This window comes from Zerene cesonia, chromosome Z (genome assembly GCF_012273895.1).
Source record: "Zerene cesonia ecotype Mississippi chromosome Z, Zerene_cesonia_1.1, whole genome shotgun sequence".
NCBI lineage: Eukaryota > Metazoa > Arthropoda > Insecta > Lepidoptera > Pieridae > Zerene > Zerene cesonia.
This window is the reverse complement of record NC_052122.1, coordinates 1,831,312-1,855,642: the sequence shown is the minus strand read 5'-3', so window position 1 is coordinate 1,855,642 and position 24,331 is coordinate 1,831,312. Positions and strand designations below refer to the sequence as shown.

The 24,331-nt window shown below is 32.8% G+C and overlaps 1 protein-coding gene across 1 annotated transcript in view; it reads left to right on the top strand.

Annotated features, from left to right (window-relative positions):
* LOC119835677 overlaps positions 1-24,331 on the top strand; it is a 34,891-nt gene that overhangs the window by 7,324 nt on the left and 3,236 nt on the right. Inside the window, exons 4-8 of the mRNA XM_038360645.1 lie at positions 882-1,052; positions 1,322-1,570; positions 4,037-4,182; positions 8,751-8,897; positions 18,371-18,522. Of these exons, the coding sequence (XP_038216573.1) occupies positions 882-1,052; positions 1,322-1,570; positions 4,037-4,182; positions 8,751-8,897; positions 18,371-18,522 (865 nt within the window). The remainder of the gene's footprint in view (positions 1-881; positions 1,053-1,321; positions 1,571-4,036; positions 4,183-8,750; positions 8,898-18,370; positions 18,523-24,331) is intronic.

The following is a 24,331-nucleotide window of genomic DNA, read 5'->3' as shown; positions in this document are numbered from 1 at the left end:
GACAGATTCGAAATTCAAATGTAATATTTTTTTATAATTAAGTGTAACAGTATTTATGGCCAGACTAAGTATAGCATGCTTCCTGATTCTCTGTTCCCCGACGAGTACAATCTGGAGGTCTTCAAGAGAAGAGTGAACAGGTACATTCTAGGGAAGCGCGCTCCATCTTAGACCACATCTCAGATTACCATCAGGCGAGATCGTGGTCAAGCGCTTCCCTATCATGAATAAAAAAAAATTATCCAGGAATATAAAATCCATTGTAAATTTTTTTAACATTACTGTACCTATATACGAATGTGAACAATTTGTTTAACGATTATTTTTTAACGGTTATAATTTTGAATTGAATACAAAATATTAATACCATGTACCATAACTGCAATACGTTTTTGAAATATTAAAATACAATCTAATTGCTAATTAATATACAATACGAATTGAAAATCCGTACAAATAATGTCAATAGGTAATGTTAGAGTAGTTGATGGTTTCATTAATACGCGGATTTCCTAGTCCATGCTATTAAAAGAAGAATATTTAAATAACTTTAAATTAATGTATTTAACTACCATAGCAGAATATTATACGAAAACTGTTAGAGCAAGGGTCTTTATGTAAGAGAGAGATACGTATTTTAGCGAGTGTTCAGACAGTTTTATAACTTTGAAGGTCAGACGAGTTTTCCGCATCGCTGTTTATAAAATCAAGAATACATAATCACTTTTCAGCTTTTAGGTGATAAGTTTAACACTAGTTAATACTATAAGCCATTTACAATTTCATTATTGAAGTATGCAGCGGCTTTGCTTTTATTATAACTATTTGCATAGTATGTCAGGTAGTGAGATTTTGCGTAATAATTTTTGCATTACCTACAGCTAGAGTCGGCGGAGTTAAGAGATCGCCTCCTATATGAAGTGGGGGGTAAATTGCCCGCTGAGAAAAAGGAACAAGCGGTAGCTAACTACGTACAACGTGCAAATATAAAAAAGAACGCGGCTTTAGCAATAAAAGTCATGTACAAGAAGATTCTAGATATTCTTAAAAAGGTGATATCGACGATGTCAGATATATTTTCGATATAGGCGCCTATTTATTTAGTAACATTGTTTTAAGGAAGAAGCCACCGACAACCGAAACACAGTTCCCAACTAGTTCGGTAGTCAGTGGGTCATATAAAATATGTAATTACTTTATTTTATGTCAATAAATATTTTTTCATTTTCATTTTCATTTTTATTTTCTGTATTATGAATTTAATATTAATTGAACTAAACTTTGTGTAGTGGTAATGTTTCACTAAGAACACAAATTATAGGACTCCTCATACTTCACGGTAGTTTTGGAAGCGCTGAAACTCGACTGCAGGGCTCAAGGGAAATGTTTAATGGGCGCTACGGAGATGGGACAGCTCGCTATGGAGTATCTTGACGATAGAAAATTTGAGTTTAGCAAACTGGAGAAGGAGATTAAAACAAACATGAAAGAGAGAGAAAGAACGCTGAAGTTGGTCCGGCGTGAAGTAGCTTATTTGACGGATTCCTTCCCCAACCTAATTAGAAAAGAGGTAAGCCAATGAAGTATTGAAACGTATAACCATTTTATCAGCTATTTATCCATTCGTTTAATACCTTTGTTCTAACAATTTTATTTATGTATGTAACGTATAACACACACACATCTTGGATGTGATGTGATGCGAGGTTCATGTTACATAATTGCATATATATTGCCACATATTGCAGGCTCGCGTCGATTTCGGACGTCCGTAATAACAATATTAGGAATAGTATAAATTATGTGCCGAGCTATTGCTACGGAACAATATCCGTCGCTCACATGCCGCCCCATTGGAATGTTTGTTCGAATCAGCTATTCCTTTTAATAAACTTATTGACACTCAATATATTTTTATATCCATTGCTATCCGACTTCTTGATGTTTCCATTGTACAAACTAGTTGTTTTAAACATCCATTTCATGAAGTTTCAACTAATCTATAATACTAACGTTAATTATTATATTTCACTTTATGTTAGGCAGAGAAGGCTTCGCAGAGCCTTTGAATTTAATGAAATTAACTGTTATCTTAAGTTCATTCATTGTGAAGGTACAAATGTTTTCATAAATTTTCTAGTTATTGACTTACCAATAACTAGTGGTCGCAGTAGAAATTCATTATAAGCTTGACCAATGTTATTTTCTACGTGTGTGTTAATGTTCTTTTATTAATTTATACATGTACATTCTTTTTTTACAATATTAGCTTACAATATTACTAATACTTCTCTAAAGTGTGTCAAAATTCATATCATGACGGTGGTGGTGAGGTGCGGTATTAAACAAGAACAACCTACAAAGATTTTGCTTTCTTTTTTATGTTATGAATCAGCTGGTGATGATCACCACCGCCCATGAACATTCACAGAGTCACTACCTCTGCGTTATGCGCTGCCCGCGTTGAAGTAAAGAGGGAAAAGCAAAGGATTGACGACGGAATTAAAGAAATAAAGTAGGAAGAATTAGAGGGTGAAGTAAAGGATGCGGGCCTTCCTGTATCAATATCACTATATACAATTAAACCAAATCGCGTCCCGCTGCCATTTCCTATGTATGCTTAGATCTTTAAAATTACGCGACTTATGTTAATGCAGGTTTTTTTTAATAGTTAGAGTGATTCAAAGGAACTTAAATGTAAATTACTCGCATAATTGCACTGGTGTTCGGCGGGGCGAGCCGCTAGTCATACGTCGTAGGCACATCGTAGATAAGCTCACTTCATAAAATGATCGATTTGTTAATTGTAGCAACTCATGATGTGGGCAACTCAATTGAATCAGATCATTAAATCGTCGACATTTCATTTTTTGTCATTCATGTTTGGCCGAATCGTATAAATAGGGCGTCCATTAAATATAATATTTAATAATTCAAGTCCACTATCACAAACTTATGAAATTATGTAACTTATGAATTACATGTCAATACGTTTAGTTTTAGAAGGGAAGTAAATAATTAAGATTTCATGAAATGCAACCATTTAATTTACACTTTGAGCGTTTTATAAAGTGTGCGATATAAAATGCGAATCTACGACATAGCCTTGACACATATATTAATACAAAGTAATGTCGTGCAGCGGCGAGTATGACGATATCAATTCCCATATATTGTGATTAAATTTTAAGATTAATTTTTCTCAAATCTTGGTTATTTCAACTCCGATATTAAATTGCCGAGAGCGTACAAACAAACGTTCATGACTTGCTTTCTCGTGTATGCACACTGTTAAATACAAACATTGATATAATGGAGACGGTTTATGATTTCTATTTACTAAATGCAATCGCAATATTTGTAAAAGCAATTTTTAATATTTACAAAAAAGACCTGCACGAAAAATCAAACAGAAATCCGATTTAAAACGAATATGTTATAGTTTTTTCAAAGTACACTGAAAGTTGTTTTATTTCGTAACAATCGGATTTGTGGATAAAAGCTTTATTGACTTTATATTGGAAGCGCTACATATATTGATGATGAAAAAATATTTGTATTTTTATCCAGTTACACCTTTCATAGTTGGAACAGCAAATAAAATATTAACTAATAGGAATAAATGCGGAAACACAAAAATACGAGTGACTTAAACGAGATTGCGACTGAGTAATTTAGGTTGGTTTTAGGTATTGCCCTTTTTTTGTATATGCGTTGGAACGTCGGGGGACTGCAGTGCTTGCAACGAAAGCACCAACCAGTTTTACAACTGAAAATTATAAAATGTTCAAATTGAAAGAAAAAAATATAGGTACTTATCTATAAACATTTGATTCCACAGATTAAGGTTTTTTACGTCCATGCTGGTAGTTATCATATTATTAAAGGATCAATAAATATCAATATTTTTTTTATTTCCTTCATAGTTTATCTACTCATGCGCAACTTTAACTTTTCCCTCCATAAAAAATTAACCCTCATACTGCAAGATGTTTTTAAATTTAAATTTTGACCTGTTGCTCGATTTTGTCCCCAGGAAGCGACAAATTTAGACGACCTTTACGAAGACGAAGACGCTGGAAGCAAACACTCAGTGCATTGGGAATTGGAGGAGGTTATGGGAATTTGCAAACGTTTACAAAAAGCCACCCTTGTTCCATCGTTTGACAAAATTCTTTTAAGGTCACTATTATAATTTTTGATGATGCTTTATTACTTCAAAATAATTTTAAAATTCGAATTTCCCTTGCCGAACAGCTTTATAGAATTTTACACTCTGTAGTTCCGAAGTAAAACCCTGTAAAACGTTCGGAAATTCAATCAATTAGTCTGCCTTTGAGAAATTAAGGTGCATTCCCTTTTTTATTCTTCTGTGTGACAAAGTACCTTTTTGATATTTTTTTATTTCCCATTATTGCAATATGTGATATAAATTTTAATTTTCATTCTTTTAACAAATATAAAAGTTCCACGCTGATAATCAGAGATCATGTTTTTTTAATGTAAACTCAATTTAACTTTCAAATCTTCCTGCTCTCGTAATAGACTTCGGATAACAGTGTTTTTCAAACCCGTCTTTTTATAAGCATTCGTCCAGAATTCGTTTGCGAGCTATAAAGCCGAGCAGATTGAAGGTCAGAGCTTCTACCCTTTTTCATGCTACAAAAGATCCTTGTTAAAACTTTAGTTAAAGTTAAAGTTAGTTAACAATATAAACAATATGTTTAAGATATTTCGCTAAAGAAATATTTATTTTTAATTGACTCCTATTTAAAAGTTTTCTTTTGTTTAAATATTTAATGACTGATAAACAATATTCAATTGATGAAGCATTGTTACGCTAATTACGATACACGTGTCATGTTAATACAGCGAAAGATGGAAATTATATTTTATATGTATTTCGTTTCCGTTAAACTTTTAATGTGAACTGGAGATTTGGTAGTTAGTAGGCATATAGCTTAAATTGAAAGTGATTGTAGAAACTTTGCACCGTAGTACCAATTGAAAGAATTTACCGAACATTTTCAGTTAGTATGCGTTATGTGTGTAGTTCTGTTAAACTTTTGTTGAGATGTGTTTCTATACTAAAGACTTTCTCGGAACAGAATAACGTTTTACTTGTTTATTAGTTAATTCTTGAAAGGAGTGAACATCGCGTGTATATATGTATCTTATTATTATGTCTCTCCATAATACTCGGGTACCTCCAGAAGGAAAACACCCGGTCTTTTGGAAGGCTTACGTGGGGACACAGATCCAACACGCAGAGGCCCTTTAGAGAATTTTATGATTTTTTGATTGATATAATAATATAGCGGTAAGTGGGGCATGTTCATATAAATATCGCATGTCAATTGGCCTGATCCACAACTGAAATTTTGAAATGTAATTATACAAGTATTATCGGATGACAGAGACAAACAATGACAATCCTTTATAACAGGTAGCATCAGCGAGCAAATGGCGTGCTATTGACACTTGTCATCGGAATATTATAAAAGCACTCAAATTTAAAAAACAAGGAAAGGCTAGGCTATTTAAAATATACCAAAAAGTAATATGTGTGGATACTATTTTTGACGTCATAATTTTTTTATTGCCCATGTCATGTCATATTTATTTATTTATTCTTTATTGCACTCTTACAAAAATATAAAACAGAGATAAAATTATAAACAGCAACATAAAACTAGTACACAAATGGCGGCCTTATGGCTCAAAGTCATACCTACTACAATTCTGCTAATGTTCTACACTGACGTCTCTTAACTCCTCTTCTTCTATTAATTATTTTTTCAAGTTAGATAAACACAAATGCTACTTAGCATTGTCAAAGTAATAATGCCCTACTTGTCGCACAACAAGTTTTCGTGTAATTATTGGCTTAGTTACCTAAGTGCTTGGTGCTTGTCACTATATTAAAAGTATTTTGTATTACTGTTGAAGAATAGTACAAGTGTACAGATCTGAGAATCGATTCTGTTTACTAAGCGACAAGTCGATACCTGATAGCGAATTTGTCGCTCACTGGCCCGTGTAGTGAAAATAGATTTTTAATCATGGCTGCGGAAAGCAAAGAGTAGAATTAAGAAACAACTATAAAGTTCAGCCAGGAATTTAAATCTTATGTATGCAGGTTTATGGGACTTTCTATCAGAAAGTCGTTGAAGATTTTTCGCTCATCGATTATTTTTGAGATAATTGTGTTTGAATAATGTTTAATCACACTGCAAATCAGGCGGCGTTGTTCCATTTGGAATGGATAGTCACTAATATGCTAAAATCTACTAGCTTCTACGTGTAAACGGGTACTTTTCACTCGTCAATATTGGGGCTTAGTGGTATGACAAGCACTAAGCCTGTTGTGCATTTCCATAATTGGATAATCAAATAAATCTGTGCATAATGGCAACCTACATAATGTTATGTTACAAATAAGTATACATTTTTCCATAGTCGCTGATCATAGTCAAATCGTGACTTAACCCTTAATTATCCGATAAAGATGTATCACTATTTGGTTATATCATTGTTTATTTGCATTTACTTATTTATTATATTGTATTGGAATTGTAGGTATCTCGAGAATGTTCTGTTGAACTATATTTGATATCGGATTAACATTACGGTGTGGCGTACTACTGATGCGTGACTTCTCACAGTGCATTTAAGCTTGTAATTGCTTCGTTGGAAATATGTTTACATAAACCAAAATGGTTTATTATTTCTTTGGGATAATTGTCATGCATATTTTTGAAGGACTTCTATGAGTTTAATTTTTAGTTTTATAGTATTGAAATGCTTTATAAATGAGAAATTTTGAAAGAATAGAAAAAATTTGATCACGAGGCAGGATTCGAACCTGCGTTTCTTGTCAAACCGTAGCAAGGGTGCCCTTTAGGCACATGAAACCGAAAGAGTAGAAGAAATTCGATTACTGTGGCGGGATCACGGGTGGCCGAGAGGCTAGGCGTTGCTACGGTTAGGCAAGAAACGCAGGTTCGAATCCTGCCTCGTGATCAAATTTTTTCCATTCTTTCAAAATTTCTGACTTCTATGAGGTGCTAATTACCATACATACACCTCTTAAAGAGTAATAGTAAATATTTTTGTATAAAATCTATCCTGTCTGTTATTAAATATAACTAAATATAATATGATATCCTTTTTCGTCTCTTTAGCCAGGGCTTGAGTCGAGCGGACCGCCGCACGTGATTATCCATTGTATGGAGTGCCGTATCGTATCCGCTTCTTACGTGGTCTTTATTTTTCGTTGTCGTACAACCCGTTGTGTTTTCATCGCTCTACGGAGTGCTTAAACTGTACCACACTTGTATACATTTTATTCGCTGGAATAGGAATGGAATGATACGTTTCGAAAATGTATTCTTGACTTTAGTGGTTTTAGTGGTGAAATTTTTGTGAACAGCTATATCGTTTGTATTTTTATAACAGCGTTGTGTTAGAGATGGGCAATTGCACTAATATTTTAAACTGTAAATAGATTTCCGCAAGCATATCAACGAGATAAGAGAGCAAGTGAAAAGCAATTAGGGTTTTTTTTATATTTTTAATTTATAAACTTGTGTTCGTAGACATGTATAGACTTATTAAATATGTCGCATCGATTTTCCACTGCAGGTATTAAAATCTCTTTTTAGGGCTATGCCATAATCCGTATCGCTGCGCCGAACCTACGTTTTAAATTGCTTTCCAATCTCAGATTGACGGTAATCTATTTGTCCTTTCGTTGTTGCTGTATTCTCTCGAATTCATCCTCCATGATTACCTTTTGTATGTTTATTTTTACCTTTATGATAAAAATAATGCTTACGCCGAATCATGTAAATTGTAACGGCTTTTAAAAAATATCAGTTCGGTACTTATGCGGCTTCAAGATTTAACATCGGTCAGGATAAAATAACATTGAAAGTAAAACGCCTTCATTTCGTTCAATCAAATGACGTTATATTTTCAATCACTCATAACAACAATTTTTGATTAGATTCTCTCGATTACAACGTATGGTTGACACTAGAACATTTTTCAAAAAGAACCCAGCAGTCGTCGCAGCATCGTCTGAGTTTAGAGCAAACTGCGTTCAAAAACCCTCCACCGGAAAATTAACGCAAATTGCGTTATGATCAATCGAAGTGCCTATCCATTAATTGCCCGAGGGCGTCCGATCTAAGTTTAAATATCACCTCAGTGCAAGCTTCATTATTTCATAACTCCCGTCATTGCCGAATAGAAAACTTCTGAAATAGGAATATATTTTTCACGTTAAGCTTTTTATATTAATAGGAAACATGTGCACACTAATAAAAGATTGATATACCATATCATTTGATATACTTACATGCAGCAGAGTAATAATAAGAATACCTCTTGAGAAATCTAGAAAATTCTATTGTTTTCTTGCAATAAGGCGCTTCAGAAATTCTTAGTGCTGCAAGCACAACACATAAAGCTGTTTTATGAGACGACTAGAATATGCAGTATTTGTGTATGAAAGTACCTGCTACAAGAATAATTATTATTATAGAGTAATATTCCTTGCTTGCTTGTTTCATATACAATGTCAATTTGTTGGTGACATTCCAATATTTTAAAGCTTTCGATATATGTGAATTCAATTATCTTATATTTATTTTTAACGATAAGGGTATCACAAAAGTTCGTCTAATCTTGATGAAGTTTTCATTTTGCACTTGTAACTTGTGACGTGTTTTGCAAATTTTTCTCAGATTGAAAGAACAGCATTATCAGACGGAACGGCTAATGATGCAATTGACTTTGAATGGAACGAAGAGGGACGCCCTTATTGAAGACCGAAAACACGCCATGTTGATGCTTGATTCATTGAAGAATGTGGGACAGGAGAAAACGGCAATGTAAGTCGCGTAGTGACATATTTTCTTTTCGACACCGGCTCGCCAAATAGAAACACTTTGATTTAATTATTTATATTCAGAACACGCATACTGGTAATTGTTATATGTTTTTATAAATATTATCATAACAAGTTCATAATGGAACACGCACGGTTCCGTAGTATATAACATATACACATTATACATATAATACATAACGAAATAGATACACACGTAACTAAATGTATGATTTTATTTGATTTTCATGTTCTTTTTCCACAATTATTACAAAGCAACACATATTTCTGTAATTATTATTAATAATTATTAATGAGAGAAAGAATGACAAAAATCAGAATTATTTCCCGTAATAAAGAATTAATACTTAAAATATATAAATGTAGAGATATATTTTTCCATCATATCAAATTTGTTTTCGAAACACTATTCAATGAATATAATATAACCTGAACCAAATTTGTATATCATATATTTTTCTCATTTGGTCTCCTTAAGTATTTTTTACTTTTTTCTATTTATATATATGAAAATCTAAAAGTTAACTAGAGGACTCTAAATTTAATTCGAACATTTATGATCAATTCAATTTATAACTCCTTATGTCAACTTCACGCCACCATATACAATAATTCATACTGGCTGTGTAGCCTTTGACGTTGGCTACCTAGCTATTGCTCTTTGAAATATCAGATCTATAGGGGGTAGCTATAGACTAGAATGCTCTGTAGTCCAGAAAATACAATTATACCTCGTTGCCGTGCGAGTCGATTGTTGGATTACAGACATTCCATTCAAGGGTGTCTCTTGTGGCTGACTGCGTAAATTATCTACACTTCACTTCGTTATAGTCGTATGTCAACATGATGATGTTTTTGAGAATTTCCAGCTGCACTATTTTTAACTAACCCGTTTATTGGTGTGATGTAGTTTACCCATGATATTTTGACGTTCAGTTTATCGGAGCGTTTCGTGTAAAATGAACTTAGAAGTGGCGACACGTGTAACGGTACAAAGTGAGCTATCGGAAATTCCTATGAAACGAAGTTAGTATAATTTGTGTAAACTGATATGGTGCAGCTACGCCATAACCATAATACGCTATCATTAAAAATTGTTGTTTCAAATGTTAAATGTACTTTTATATAAAGGTAACATGGAATAATAAGTACCTAAGAGAATAATAAAGGGAAAACATTGCATCGCTTCAGGCTTCACTATTGTGATCGGTTTATTATGAGCTATTCTTGAACTTGTTCCTTTCTCTCATTATTTCAAATCATGGCTTTAATATCGTAAACGAGTTTTTTTTTACTTTGTTAGAAACGGCCTTGACATTACGCAAATATATAAAATAATTATATATATACATATAATATAATTATTTTATATGATATATAGACGGTAATTGTCTCATACCAACAATACAACTTTTATTAGATTTTTTGTATCAGGAAAAGAATTAGTTTGGACTGAGATATAGTATGGGTTTAATAATTTCCTTGTTAATTAATATGTTATCAAAATGCATGAATGTTCGTTAATATTATTATAAAACCGCAATCTCTTTATAATTAGTTTGCGACTGCGTAATTTCAATATAAATTGTAATACGAGGTAAAGGCTCTCTGAATATAATGTAGAAATTTTATTATGTTCAATGATAAAGGTAGTTTCTAAAATTAGGGGTAATTGCATTGAATAGGAAAATATATTAGTTTAGAGGCGAAAGTGCTATTATTAGTTTTAAAAAACACATTTTTTTTATAAATTAAAATCCCAGAGTGTCGGACTTGCGTAGAATGAGTTGTTATGGCGCCAATACACGACACAATTAACCAAAAAGTTTAACTAGTACGCTTCTTGATTGTATATGCTATAATGGCGATGTAGCGCGAGCCTCGATCGGACTAAAATTTAATTCAATGCCAGAGTACATTTTAAACAGCCTCCGGGCCGATGATATGTTGATTAGCGCCTATAACTAAAAGCAGATTTAGTGGCGGATTAAAAAATTTGCATGTAAGGTAGTTGTGTCTGATTTCGAATATTATTCTCTATTTTCGCTTTTTTGCAAGCATACTTCCTGAAAATGCTCATGTGATTTTTTAACCGGGCATGGATAAACCTCTTCTACGATATTTTCGGGGTTGGAATCTACTTGAGGTAACAAATCATTTGTATATTATCTTCACATACACAGTGATGCAAGGTTGAGTAATAGCATAGCGTGTAAAGTTCAGCTCATAAGTGTACCTACTGATAAAGCGATTCTCGATTTTAATACGAATAATTCTCGGAATAAAAGTCAGAGCCGAACTCGTGTGAATTTAATACATGAATGCATATTCATTTCGCGCGGTTTTAAATTATTTTGCGTTAAAGTTAAATATATAAGCATAAATACTCTTATAACATAATGACTGATGCCACTTATCGATTTAGGGCTTTGATTTTCATTCCCACTAGGAATGAAAACCGAAAAGTGTAACTACACGGATTATAACACAGAGACGATACGCGAAACATTTGCTGAGTATGAGTTGGCTCACGTGAGATATGCGGGTTACATTAGGAAACAATAAGTAACAAACAAAACATATAACGTAAGAAAACATATATAAAAATCAGTCATAAAAATTTAAGATGAGTAGCTGATTTTTAGTAACTTTTCTCTCCTGGTACCTGCGCAGGTGTCACCGAGCAAGCTCCACAAGCATTCAGGTATAATAAAGTACACAAAAGACTACTGTGAACCGAAAGTTATATGCTTTAGAAAATAAGTTGTGTCTTACGGCTCTGGGATCTTGGACTAATAGGCTGGGGTTTCCACGGCAACTGAGATTGCCTGATTTGCGGCACAAAAGACGGGACAGAAATATGAAATGCAGTACGTCCCTGGAATGGTGACGTCTATAACGTACGGGTTTTGAAATAAATTTAATTTTTACTTTTCCGTATTAAAATTTATTTTTATTCTGTAAATAAGATGCATTTAATTCGTCGTGCAAGAACTCTAATGCTTTTTCGATTTAATCCGGACGCATACATCGAATTCTTGGCCTAAGGGCCCCTAGAGACCGCGAGTAAAAACCTGTAGACTTGTGTTTAGTGAACGTTTTGCTTCTATCCTGATAGGGTTTCATTAATTTGGTCAAAGAAAAGCCCTTGGAATACTAATTTTCGGGTATATCATATGAATTTATACAAGGCGGCAGAACCGGTATTTTTGCTTACAATACGATTGATTAAACACAATTAAGGCAATCCAATACCCTCAGACGTGCTCATAATAATTTCTACCAAAGTATCACATCTTTAATAAACCTAGTTAATAAAGTCGAATTTAGGTACTGGACGTAAAGCTTTAAAAATATCGTCCCTGTTCCTTGCCATATTTTTGATAATAAAATATAAGTATTATTATATTAGAATTAATATTGAGTATTGTTATATTATTATAAAAGAATATAAGTACTATTATCAAAAACTAGACTACGAGCAGCCTTAGTCGATGCAGGCTTTCGGGAATTTTACTTTCGCGAATGGAAAATCTTGGAGAGAAAATTAAAACAGAATATATAAATAGTATAAGGAACACAACACAACACAGACCAATTCTATGCATACTTACCATATCTGGTTACTTTCGGGGCTTCTTTTATTTAATACTGATATATAATACTTTTTAGAGTATCCTACCGACTGTGCTAATTACGAATTAACGAAAATACCCAATGTTAATAATTTACTTTCAAACTACATTAATCCCAACCTACTAATATTATAAATGCGAAAGCTTGTGATGATGGATGTATTTGTATCTGCATCTTTGTCTACTCTTTCACGCAAAATTTTCTGAACCGATTGCAATGAAATTTCGTACGTAGATAGCTGGAAAATAGGAATAACACATAGGTTTTTTATCCCGAAAATGCACAATGCGCACATTAGCGGAGCGGTATATGCCAGCTGAGCGAAAAATCAAATGAAAAATTTCATACGTCATTTGTTTTTTTTTTAGTTTTTTCGTAATCAGCGTTTGTTAAACTATAAGTATTGTTGGGTCTAGTACGCCATCGGTAGAACACCTGTGTACATAAGTTTTTTTGGTAACTTACATCACAAGGCGCGGCAGTTGTAATTTTATTTGAAATTAAAAATATTTGTTGAATTTCACACAACGCGATACGTGAATATCGGTTCCGTTGAATTCACGTTACGCGTAGGAACCAATCAGTATTTTTCCTCATCATTGATTTCCACGAAAATCCATTGTATCACGAAAATATCTTTGTGTATTGTTATGGGACGTAGTGAAAACACTACCAAAATAACAAAGAGACGATTATTAATTTTGGAAATATAAAATCTATTAATTAATTTCTGGAAAATTTTCACTCGAATTGTTTTTAAATTGAATTTACGTTTTCTGGAATAAATTATAACAATCGCAATTCATTTCATTTTTATTTGAAATATTAAATTAAATGCATATGTGATAGACAAATTCAAGTGAAAATTTAAAATTGAAAATGTTCACTTGAATTTGTTTTTAAATTGAATTTACGTTTTCTGGAATACATTATAACAATCGCAACTCATTTCATATTTATTAAAAATATTAAATTAAATGCATATGTGATAGACAAATTCAAGTGAAAATTGAAATATTCAATAAATTTTCTTTCGAAGCTAGCTCGCTTTACGTCACCATCATTTTAACCGAAATACGTACGGCCCAGAATCCTCTGTTTATTCAATATTCGTATATTCGTCGGAACTGAGTACTAATCGGATTTCGTGGTGAATGTGGCAGCCGTTCTGTGTTTTTTTTTAATATTACGTTTAGCTAATCTTCAATTAAATATACTGCCAAACAATTCAATATATTATGAAAAATTATGTCTGCCTGTTTGTGAAAGTCCGATTTCGTAAGTCCCAACTTTGATGAACATACGTTTGATTTTACAATGGTAAATACTATTGTAAATAAAACATAGGGTCTAATTACATTTAACAAAATTTCTATTCAATATAAGTTAATAAGAATCATTAAATTAACCATAAAATTGTTTTGACCTAAATCTATTAAGTTTTATTTTAGTGTATGTAAGAGTACCTAAGAGTGTGTAAAAGTGTGATTCTTAAGTATTTGTTTTAGTCCATTGAAAAGTTACATTTGGGGTTGCGTTTTTTAGAGGACGCAATTTTATTTTTTTGATGTGTAGGGGGGGTCAGTGTAAAGCTAAAACCAAGTTTGTGGGGTCGCCACCCTTGTCCCACGGCCGCCATCTTGAAAATAGGGGTTGAAACGGTTTTTATGATATATCTCTTAAACTATTTATTTGATAAAAAAAAATTGTTAGCATTTTTTTGTTGCAAATTAAATTCTCTACAACTTTGGTCCAGTAACTTTTTATCGTAGAACTATAAATGAAAAAGTTATAAGCGAAAATCTTCAGAAATTCGAACGCTCGGTCTAGTAAAGTTTTTACACCTTTTGCCTTCACAGTTCTTATTTTATTTTCACCTAAAGGTTTTTTACAAATAAAACAATCACTCATGATGCAATAATAGAAAAAGCACGCTTAAAAAGTCTAAATTAAGTCAAGTAAAATTAAGTCTAAACAGAATAAAATACATCCGCACGTGGAGAAATATGTAGCACTAACTAACTAAAAGATATAGGTTAAACTACAACTTCAACACAATGTTATTAGCTATTCTTACAACAACAGAGGTTAGGAATAATAATAACAATAGCAGGCAGCTGTTCTTTTGTTGCAGATGTATTTTATTCTGTTTTTAATTGTGAATACGATTTCGAGTGATTTTAGACACGATTTAAACTTCAGTGATAACTATATATTTTTTTTATTATTTATATAAAAATAAAATTGCGTCCTCTAAAAAACGCAAGGTTAGGCCTAAAAAATGTAACATTTCAATGGACTATTTTGTTTACAGTAGTCGAGAGAGCGTGATTTTATTTATTAAATAGTTCAGTATTTATACACTTTAATGACGGAGGATACGGGAGTAGGTATATTGAGGAGTATGAGGGTAACAATCTTCATAATCGTAACATGCAGATTACAGATCAACCCCCAGAATCGTAAGTTCTCGTAAGTACCTAAACAAGAAACGGTGTAATGGATTGCTTCTGAAAGTATCATTTTATGAAACAAATAAATATATACTAATTGTAACACAATATTTAGATTAAATCTTATAAGTTAATTGGTTTTTTGAGAAAATTCATAAGTTTCAAAAAATTATTACTACTATAAACTTAACCTCTGTCACTGTCAACCGACCAACCATTCAACTTATTAGTTAAATGTAAAGAGAAGAAGACAGATTATTATCGAATATTTCATTCCAGATTTAAATATCAATGTTGCACAGCATAGGAACTCTCCTAAAGTTTGTTGCAAGCGTAAGTTAGAGATCTTAAGCAAATGCAGTTCTTTTCCCAATGAGAAAAAAGTTCTGTAAGAAATACATTGATGGGTATTGGGGATGAATTAGTTGAATTAAATCTGCAGATCAGTGCAGCAAAGTTAACAGATAAGTAAACGGGGAGCGAATTTAGAAGAACGAGACTTAAGAGATAACTTGAACCATTCTTTCTTTTCAATTTCATTTAAATTTTAGTCTCATATATTTCTACTCGTAACAAGGGCGATACGACATTCAAAGTTAATTAACACAATTACGTATTACGTTAATTAAAAACTATTACTTAAAATAAAATAATAATTTAGTAATTTATTTATTTTATAAACATTCAGTAGTCAAGCCAATATAGAAATTTCGTATTTTCATTTTAAGTTAAGAACTTTGTTTTATTTATATTCTTCCAGATGCAGTTCAAATATTGATAATGACCGCATCATATTTATTATTAATAATATTATTAGAATTTGAATATACTATATATTATCTCAAATGTCAACATACTCAATATAGCAGCAATTTAAAAGCAATTTCCAAAAACGCGTTGTTCGTCCGTAAATTACGGTTCAAACCTGTAACACGCACACATAGCTGTTACCTGCAACCTTCGCTTCGAATAGTCAAATAGAGATAGCAATATTCCGTCCGATTTTTGTGCTCGAGTCGAATTGCAATTGCTAGCCGAGTTTGGGAGCCTCTTAAGAGCAACAACCATACAGATTACAGACCTACAATATAATGGTATAATCAAATCGTACTGGCGTAAGAAAGAAATCGCAATTATTTTGTCTTATTTTATGTAATTGCGATATGATTGGAAAAGTGATTGAACTTGTAAAGGCGATATTAATAGGCGTGATACTAAAATTTGAGCCCATCGGGAAGGCGCTGCAAGACAAAATTCGTCTTTTTTGGGGGGTGTTGTTCCCTATTAAAATGTCGCCAAATATTACTCGAGCTCTATCACCACCTCGCAACATTTAAAATATTGTTTTTTCGTAATAAGCTATCGTCACGTCAAACAAGTCCAATGGATGGTGTTTTTATCTTGTTATATAGCTGTGGACAAATTGAATTTTATATGAAAATGTTGTGTTGCCAACTTTTTCAGGTGAAGATAGGGTCTCCTCGCGAAAACTACAATATTATAGTTTGGAAATGTCGACGAAGGTAGGCTACTCAGATAACTTAAAAAAAATCAGATAACATATCGACACCGCGAATTTCTATAAAAAACGATGCAAAGGGAAGTGTTGCCAAAGAAGAGAGGGAAGCTGTGTGATATTAAGCTTTCTTTGCGATTTGTATGGTTAAATTGGACAAGATTTTTGTCGAAATGTACACACAGATATTGGGTATTAGGGTACTCATTGACACGTTCTCTGGTGATATTAAGACGGCCGGAATATGCATAATTTCCGGTATTGTCATCTGCATAACAATGAATGTTACTGATTTGTAACACGTCTATGCAGGAGGAACAGTATGGGTGAGAGCGGGCACCATTGAGGCACGCCAGTATGAACGGGAATTAGGTCTGAGCTTCTTGCTCTATTGTTTAAATTTATTGCATCGTTTTAAAGACAATCATCATCATCATTATCAGCCTTCTAATGTCCGCTGCTACCACGGCTACTGGCACTGGCTACGCCACATGCCGTACGTTTTAAAGTAATAAAGTACAAATAAATAAACTGGGACCCGAATAATATGTGCCTCAAGACAATCCATTTGCATAATTGAAATGTCAATCGTTAGTGAAAAAACGCTATAAATATTTCTCTAAGGCAAGCTCAGTATTGCTCATCTACTAGTTATGTGCCCGATCAGTGCTACCGAAGATTAACTAATAAATTATTCCTCAGAAACAAATATACGTAATAAACAAAGTCAGCTTTATCTTTTTAAAATGTTGAGTATAGTTACTGCATTATGTATATAAATTTATTATCGTGGAAATACTGGAATTTTTGAATTCGTTACGACTGTTGCCGCTTTGAGCTCAACTTTATTCCCGAATTGCACTAGTTTACTGACATTTTCAACACAAACTATGATTCCGTCGTAAATGTCGTTGTTAGACAACCGAGTTCCACGTAAATTATAATTAATTTCAACTTCAGTTTTCCGGAGCTGTCAATATGTACTCTCTACTATGATAAAGCTTAATGCAATCCAATGACATATTGTTACTAGGAAATTAGCTTCAAAGGGCACTGAAAATGGTATATGAGTTTGCATTTTGAAATGCGCATGCTGACAGCTTTTATTAACTTTACCGGGAAACTGATAGACGGGCACTAGCCCGTGTACACCAAACGAAATTCGTAGAAATTCGTATTTTCATTTCATAACATTTCAGAATTTGTTTAAATAATTATGGCAATTCCAGAATAAAAAGCCTTTATTTTGGGTTCGGGGTTTAAATTCTAAAAAGTCTAAAGTATCTTTAGCACAGCACTGTCACCGCGAGTTATATTTTGATAAGATGTCCCTTTTATATTTTTATTCTTAATTAGATTTCTATAGCTCGTAAAACTAAATAACGTAAGAATGAATAAGAATTTTGTTGTAATATATTCACAATTTCTAACAGAAGAGTGAAATTAAATTTGTTTTAAGTGAATTATTTCGCGTCAACGAGGAGCAAATGTCTATTCAAATATCTTTAACATCAAGAATATTTGAGCAAAGTTTGTGTATCGATCGATATTGCGTACAGGTACGGAAGCCTTTATCAAACCCTATATAACGTATTGACTAGCAAATGGAATACACCATGAAGACATCTATACAAGCGATATATTGATAGGCGAAGGATTCATATACGTAATAAGGAAGGTTTAAGCATAAACAGTTTCAACATTGGTTTTAGTGTAATAAATAAACAATAAATAATAATATATTATGTGAATGTTTTACAGATAACTTACTCTTAATACTGTCATTTATGTTACTGTGATTTATATTATGATTAAAGCTCCTTCAATAGCTAAACTTACTTTTTAACACAGGTATATTAATGAAAAGAAACAGCTTAAGGCAGAGTTTGAAGCCGAAGATAGGGAGGGGCGTAATTTGACGAAGGCTTTAAACGAGAAGGGTCAGCTGATAATCGAAATGAAGACATCGTTACAGCAAATCAATCAACTTTTATCAAGCGTTGGTATGTTGTTAAAAATTATTATCTATCTGTACTATATCATATTAAGCAAGTTGTATTCTTTACATAGAACATAAGGTTTTGAAAGATATTCTAAATAAAATGCAGTCTATAGTTCCGAAATGGGTAAATTTCAAATTGTCATCTATCTGTTTGTATCTTAAAAACGTATCACATCGAAGCTAGTATTAATATGATTATTTGATATATTTATACTCCTTAGTTATCAATCTGATTTTTATCTCCTTAAGCTTAAGAATAGATTTATTCCGCACAGGTCGCTCTTTGAGAATAGTTACATGTCAAAATGTTGTACACTGTTAAAACAAACAAATGATGACATGTTTTTTTTAAACTGATTGATAGAAACGAATGTAGTAATGAAATTTTTTTTTATGTATATTGTGAAAGATTGAATTTTCATATCATTTCATAATATATGACAGGCCTTTACCTCTAAACACATTAAAAAAATCTATTATTAAAGGTATATTAAAGATTATAGACCTTCTGTATCACGGCAATTGCGACCAATCTCTATTGAGACTATCCATGTGCACAGGGAACATATTACAGATTACGAGTATGCGTGCAAACACAGTTACCTACACATCCCATTCCATCATTCTCATAGTCATGTGAGACGGAAAACCGATACGACCGGAGAGAGATTAGCTCAGACCAACAGCAAAGTGCCCTCCGAGGCAACGTCATCTTTGTCATTGTTCCTAGCGTCGGTTTCATTTTTTTTTTTGACATTATAATAATTTCTTGACCTGACTCTGAAGTAAGGCTAAATTCGTTACTTTATGGGTTTGTTTGTGTAGTTAATTCTAAAAAACCATTGAATTTTGACAAAATTTTACATGAAATAATATCAGGTTCAGCTTATAAGCTACATTACATTGAAATATAATAATTTATAGACCTGGCATTTCACATATTTACCTAGGGGATAAAAAAAAATAATCTCGAATATGTAATTATTTATTTGCACAGATCTCTTAAGAATGTAATAGAGATTTGTAGAGCCATAAGGCTGTCATTTATACAATTTACTTTTTTTATATTTAGTACGTTAAAGGATAAACGAATAAATAAAGGCAGGTTAATTATTCTCAACGTACTGTTGACAAGTATCAATCGTTTGTTCACCTGCGACACATTGCACTCATGGAGGTGACTTCCGAGCGAGATTACATTGTAAGGTATTGTTCATCATGGTTATTTATTCATACAAGGAGATGTATGTGTTTTCTGTGCTGCCAAGCGTTAGCCGGATAACTCCATTGTACAAAGTGCAGTATAAAAATCACATCAATTCACTCCAATAGTTTTTTATTACTTTTTCGCTATTTCTCGTAGCCCTTAGATATATTACATCACATCCGTGCTCCGTACGTCTCGCGGAAATCAAACTTCCGATGAAGTAGGAGTTTGTCAACGCTGGCGTGTCTGCGCGAATAATTTTACGTCGCGAGTTGGAAACGAGCTGGAATTTCAGATTAAAGTGTTTAATTCACACTTCCATATATTAACGCGTGGTATAATCTGATTAACTGTTCCGATTGCACTGACTTAATACCTAAAACCGGATTTGGCACCAATGGGATTTAGCCGCAGGCAAGTAGTATGTTGAGAACATTGCGTTATTGCGGGTGTGTTTCACTGTTTTGCTTATTGACACAGTGACATATGGTTAAACTATTTTTGTGTATATTACAAAGAAAAAAAAAACAAAAGGATTACGTTCCATCTGCACAATGCTTTACTCAAAGTCATGGTACATACTTATACAACGTGCTACTATTGCATTTTATTTTTAAGTAGAACGTAGTAACAAATACCTGTAGGGGCGTTAGCTGGGGGCCAAGTGTGCTATTTTTGTAATATCTGTTACAACTCAATTATCGCTGTAACAAAATTAGTTTTTTTGCAAGTCTTAAAAAGAATCGTACATGTTTTGTTATCCATAACACAAATGTCAGTGTTGCCAACGAGAATATCCCATGTCATAAGCATCTCATGGCAATTTAGTTGCGATTCGATTATGATTCAATGAAGCACCAGTGATCATAAATATGAAGCAGACTTCCAAATGTGTCAAACCATTCACACAATTGAAGCATTTGAGTCGAACCAATTGAGTCACAATTAAGGTATTTTTTTAAGCAGGCTTGGCATTCATACGTTAAATACGTTGAGACAAAAATCGACTAAAGAATACACTCAGGAAATTTGACAGCAAAATTTTAAACAAAGCCGCTTATGGCACGTGTCCATTTGATGACTCCGGAAAGCAAAAAGGTTAGGATTAGCGTTCGCTTCCATTAGCTAAGGGGATTCACGTTGTTATAATTCTATTACACGATTATAATAGGGTACATATTAGTCTATTCCTGTTAATTCTTCAAATGCAACCTCAATAGGTCCTTATAATGTTTAGATTTCATGTGGGATGCTAAAACAGAATATGAAATGTATCTTTTGCGGGAAGGCCCAATTTCGGAGTGAAATTATTAACGAAAAATGAGTCGTGGAAGTCTGGAAAAAAAGGAGTGGATAACGGAAAGATACCGAGGATATTTTTTATAGAATAAAAAAAATAATTTTAGTTCAAGAAGTCGTAAAAAAAAAACATTCTTAATATAAATTTAACGACAAACCAATATCCTTAGCTTTATTTTTCGGTATGAAGGCTGAAATAGCTTTAGGAAAGTACAAATTGGAAGTAGTATATGGTATATAGGCGAACAGAAATCTTACTATATTATTGTATTAACAGCATACAATTTCAAAGTTTCAACAGATAAAGTGGCGCTGGCGGTTGACGGAAGCCGTCAGACGCGCAGTAGCGCTTTCAGGGGTCGGATCTGTGTCGCTCACCCTGCCGCGCTGCTGTCGATTGACAAATGCGATGTGTCCAGTGCTGCTTACTTTGTTTTTCAGAAAAGGGCAACTTAGTACTCCAAGAAGGGCTAGGGAAGGCTTAAAATTAATAAAAGCGTGTAATTACGAATAAGTGCTCTGGTTCAATTATAATTTTTAAATTATATTTATAATTCTGTAATATAATAACTCCCGAGTTTGAGCATTTTGACGGGATGACTAGAACTTGAGCGGCTAAAAAGAATGCTGGTTTCGTTAACAAACTAAACAAACAAAAATCGTAAAATCGGCCCCATTTTTAGATAATTGTTAAAAATACGAAACTGGACTAGGGGGCTTTAGAGTTTAAGAGGGGGCTGAATCACCAGAAAGGGCTAAGTTGGCGAAACTTGTTGCGTTGTTGATTCTTGTCTACAATTATTATATTACTGACATAACTTGACCCGTACTTATTAAAAGCCTTTTTTTATTAAAGAAATTTATTTGTTTGATTTTGTACTATTCAATTATAACACTTATAAATTTGCTAGTTATTTATTGTTTGTATAAGGTATAATGATATTGGAAGTAAAAGAATTATTAGAATAAAGATAATCTTAGAAATCTCAAAACCCATTTTGTCAATATTTAATTAAACACGTTAAATGATACTTTTATTTTGTTAATAGAACAAATGGTTAATTAATTGAAACAAATAAGTTTTTTTCTCCGAATCACTAAATGTTGTATAAAGAACATTTTAGGTTATAAAGGTTATAAATACTTTGTAAGAGTAAAAAACAGTTCATAATTATATATTTGATTATCCAAAAGATCAGAAACGTGTCTATCCTTTTTAAAATCCCCACTGTACCTGTGTGCCGTACGGATGCACGCAAAAGCGAGTCTAGTCTATCATCGGAAGTTAGTCAACCTAAATTACGCGCAAGCCCGTCTGTCGATAACGCTCTTAATAAAATATTTAACTTTTCAATTTAATCACGTTATTTATTCAGATACTCAGTGCATTTATTTACGATAAATACGGTACAGACTGCATGAAGAAAATAATTTTATGTTTTCGGATTAATAAAATACATTTATTAGTACGGTATCCGGACGAATATGTAGTTAGAAATTATTCGTATTGATGCTCAGAAATAAATAAATGATATGCCGTCACACGACTATTGGCAATTAGAAATTCTAGATAGGATGGAGATACATCGGAGATACGGTTACTGCATCCGACATCCCTCTTCTATAGTAGAGGAGCCCAAGAGGGGATTTTGGGATTTACTCTAGCGCGACTCAGACTTTTATGAGGCAAGGTACCTTACCTATTGATAAATACCTCTTATAATATTGGTGGGTGCGCTCACTGGAGCCGCAGGAAATTAAAAAATATCGATAATTCTGTAAGGTTACGCTCAAATCGTCAGATTAGCGAAATTTAGACTTCTTGTGTTGTAATTAACACCTAATATCTTTATCTGACGCGCTCGAGTCATATTATTTTTAAATTTTTCCATTTCTTCATAGCCACGAATTTGCCATATAAAGTGATATGCTAGAAAAAAAAAACTTTTCTCTACCGCTAAAATTAAAAACAGAACGTTTTTTCTTGTTATCATCTATATAATCTGCGAATTCCAGTAGCTTTCCGAGACGCGCGAGTAAATATACAATTAGCATCTTAGGCTCCCTTACTATAACACTTTAATTGCCTGGGGATAGGAAGCAAGAAAGCGTTAATTGAATTAGTATTTACATCGTTGCATCGCGTACAATTTTCTTTCACATTTGCTTGTTATATTTTTGTTTACTGTAATTATTCATCCTAATTCTCGTGTTATGCTATAAGCCGAACATTTATATATACTAAGAAACCCGGTTTGACCCGGGTTAAATATAAACTAATTTATGTTCTCTCTGTAAGGAATAATGTAGCATTCTGTTGAAAGAATTTTTCAAATCTGTTCAGTATTTTCGGCAACTATATATTGTAAAGAAACAAACAAACAATCAAATATTTCCAATAACAATAAAATTTAATAATATAGATTAACTGACTCGACAGACTACTTACAAAGGCATCGTTTTTAATTAACTCAAGTAGATTAGACTCAAAAATATAGTGCACATGCGTAATATTAGAAGAGAAAAAAGGAGATGAATTTATTCGTAGAAAAAACAATATTATTGTACTATACACATAACAAGAAACCATTTACCACGAAAAGGCATATGAATGTTGTTTTTAAGCCATAGTCTACAGTTACATCACGAATGTCACACGAGAAATATATTGCATATAAATATGAATGCACTACTGAGTTAAATTTATCAAAAGATATGCATTCAAATACGAAATATGTACAGAGTGGAGGGTACCTTTGTGACGCCTCTATGGGTGTGCGACATCGCGCGATTTTATCAATGTGTTCGGTGCCCGGTGGCGGGAGCGAATATCCACATAATGCTAATATGGTATACTTATTATACAACTATAAGGAAAACCAAATGCAATCTCTTTTAATTCAAAGAATAATTCACCAGTCATCCGATTTACTTTTCTTTTCTTTTTTTTATACCATAGGCAGCAAAGAATCTGGTGGAATATAAGGTGGGAAAAGGCTTCACTCTTAATTATATATATTATATATATTTAAGGCTAATGAATGAAGTCTTCTCCAATAGAAACTTAAAATTTCATTTACTCAACGCCGTAAAGTATTTTTCGGCTAAGGCTAGAGATATTATTGCAACGGGACGTCATACGTTCTACATTTTTTTTTCTATTGAACTTTATGCAACACAAATCTATTAGTGTTAGATATCTTTATATTATTGTATTTTCTTATTGTTATGGTTAAAATTTTAAAACAGTTTAATTCAGCATCATTTTTATTTCATTCCATATCTGCCGTAATTTATTTGCCAA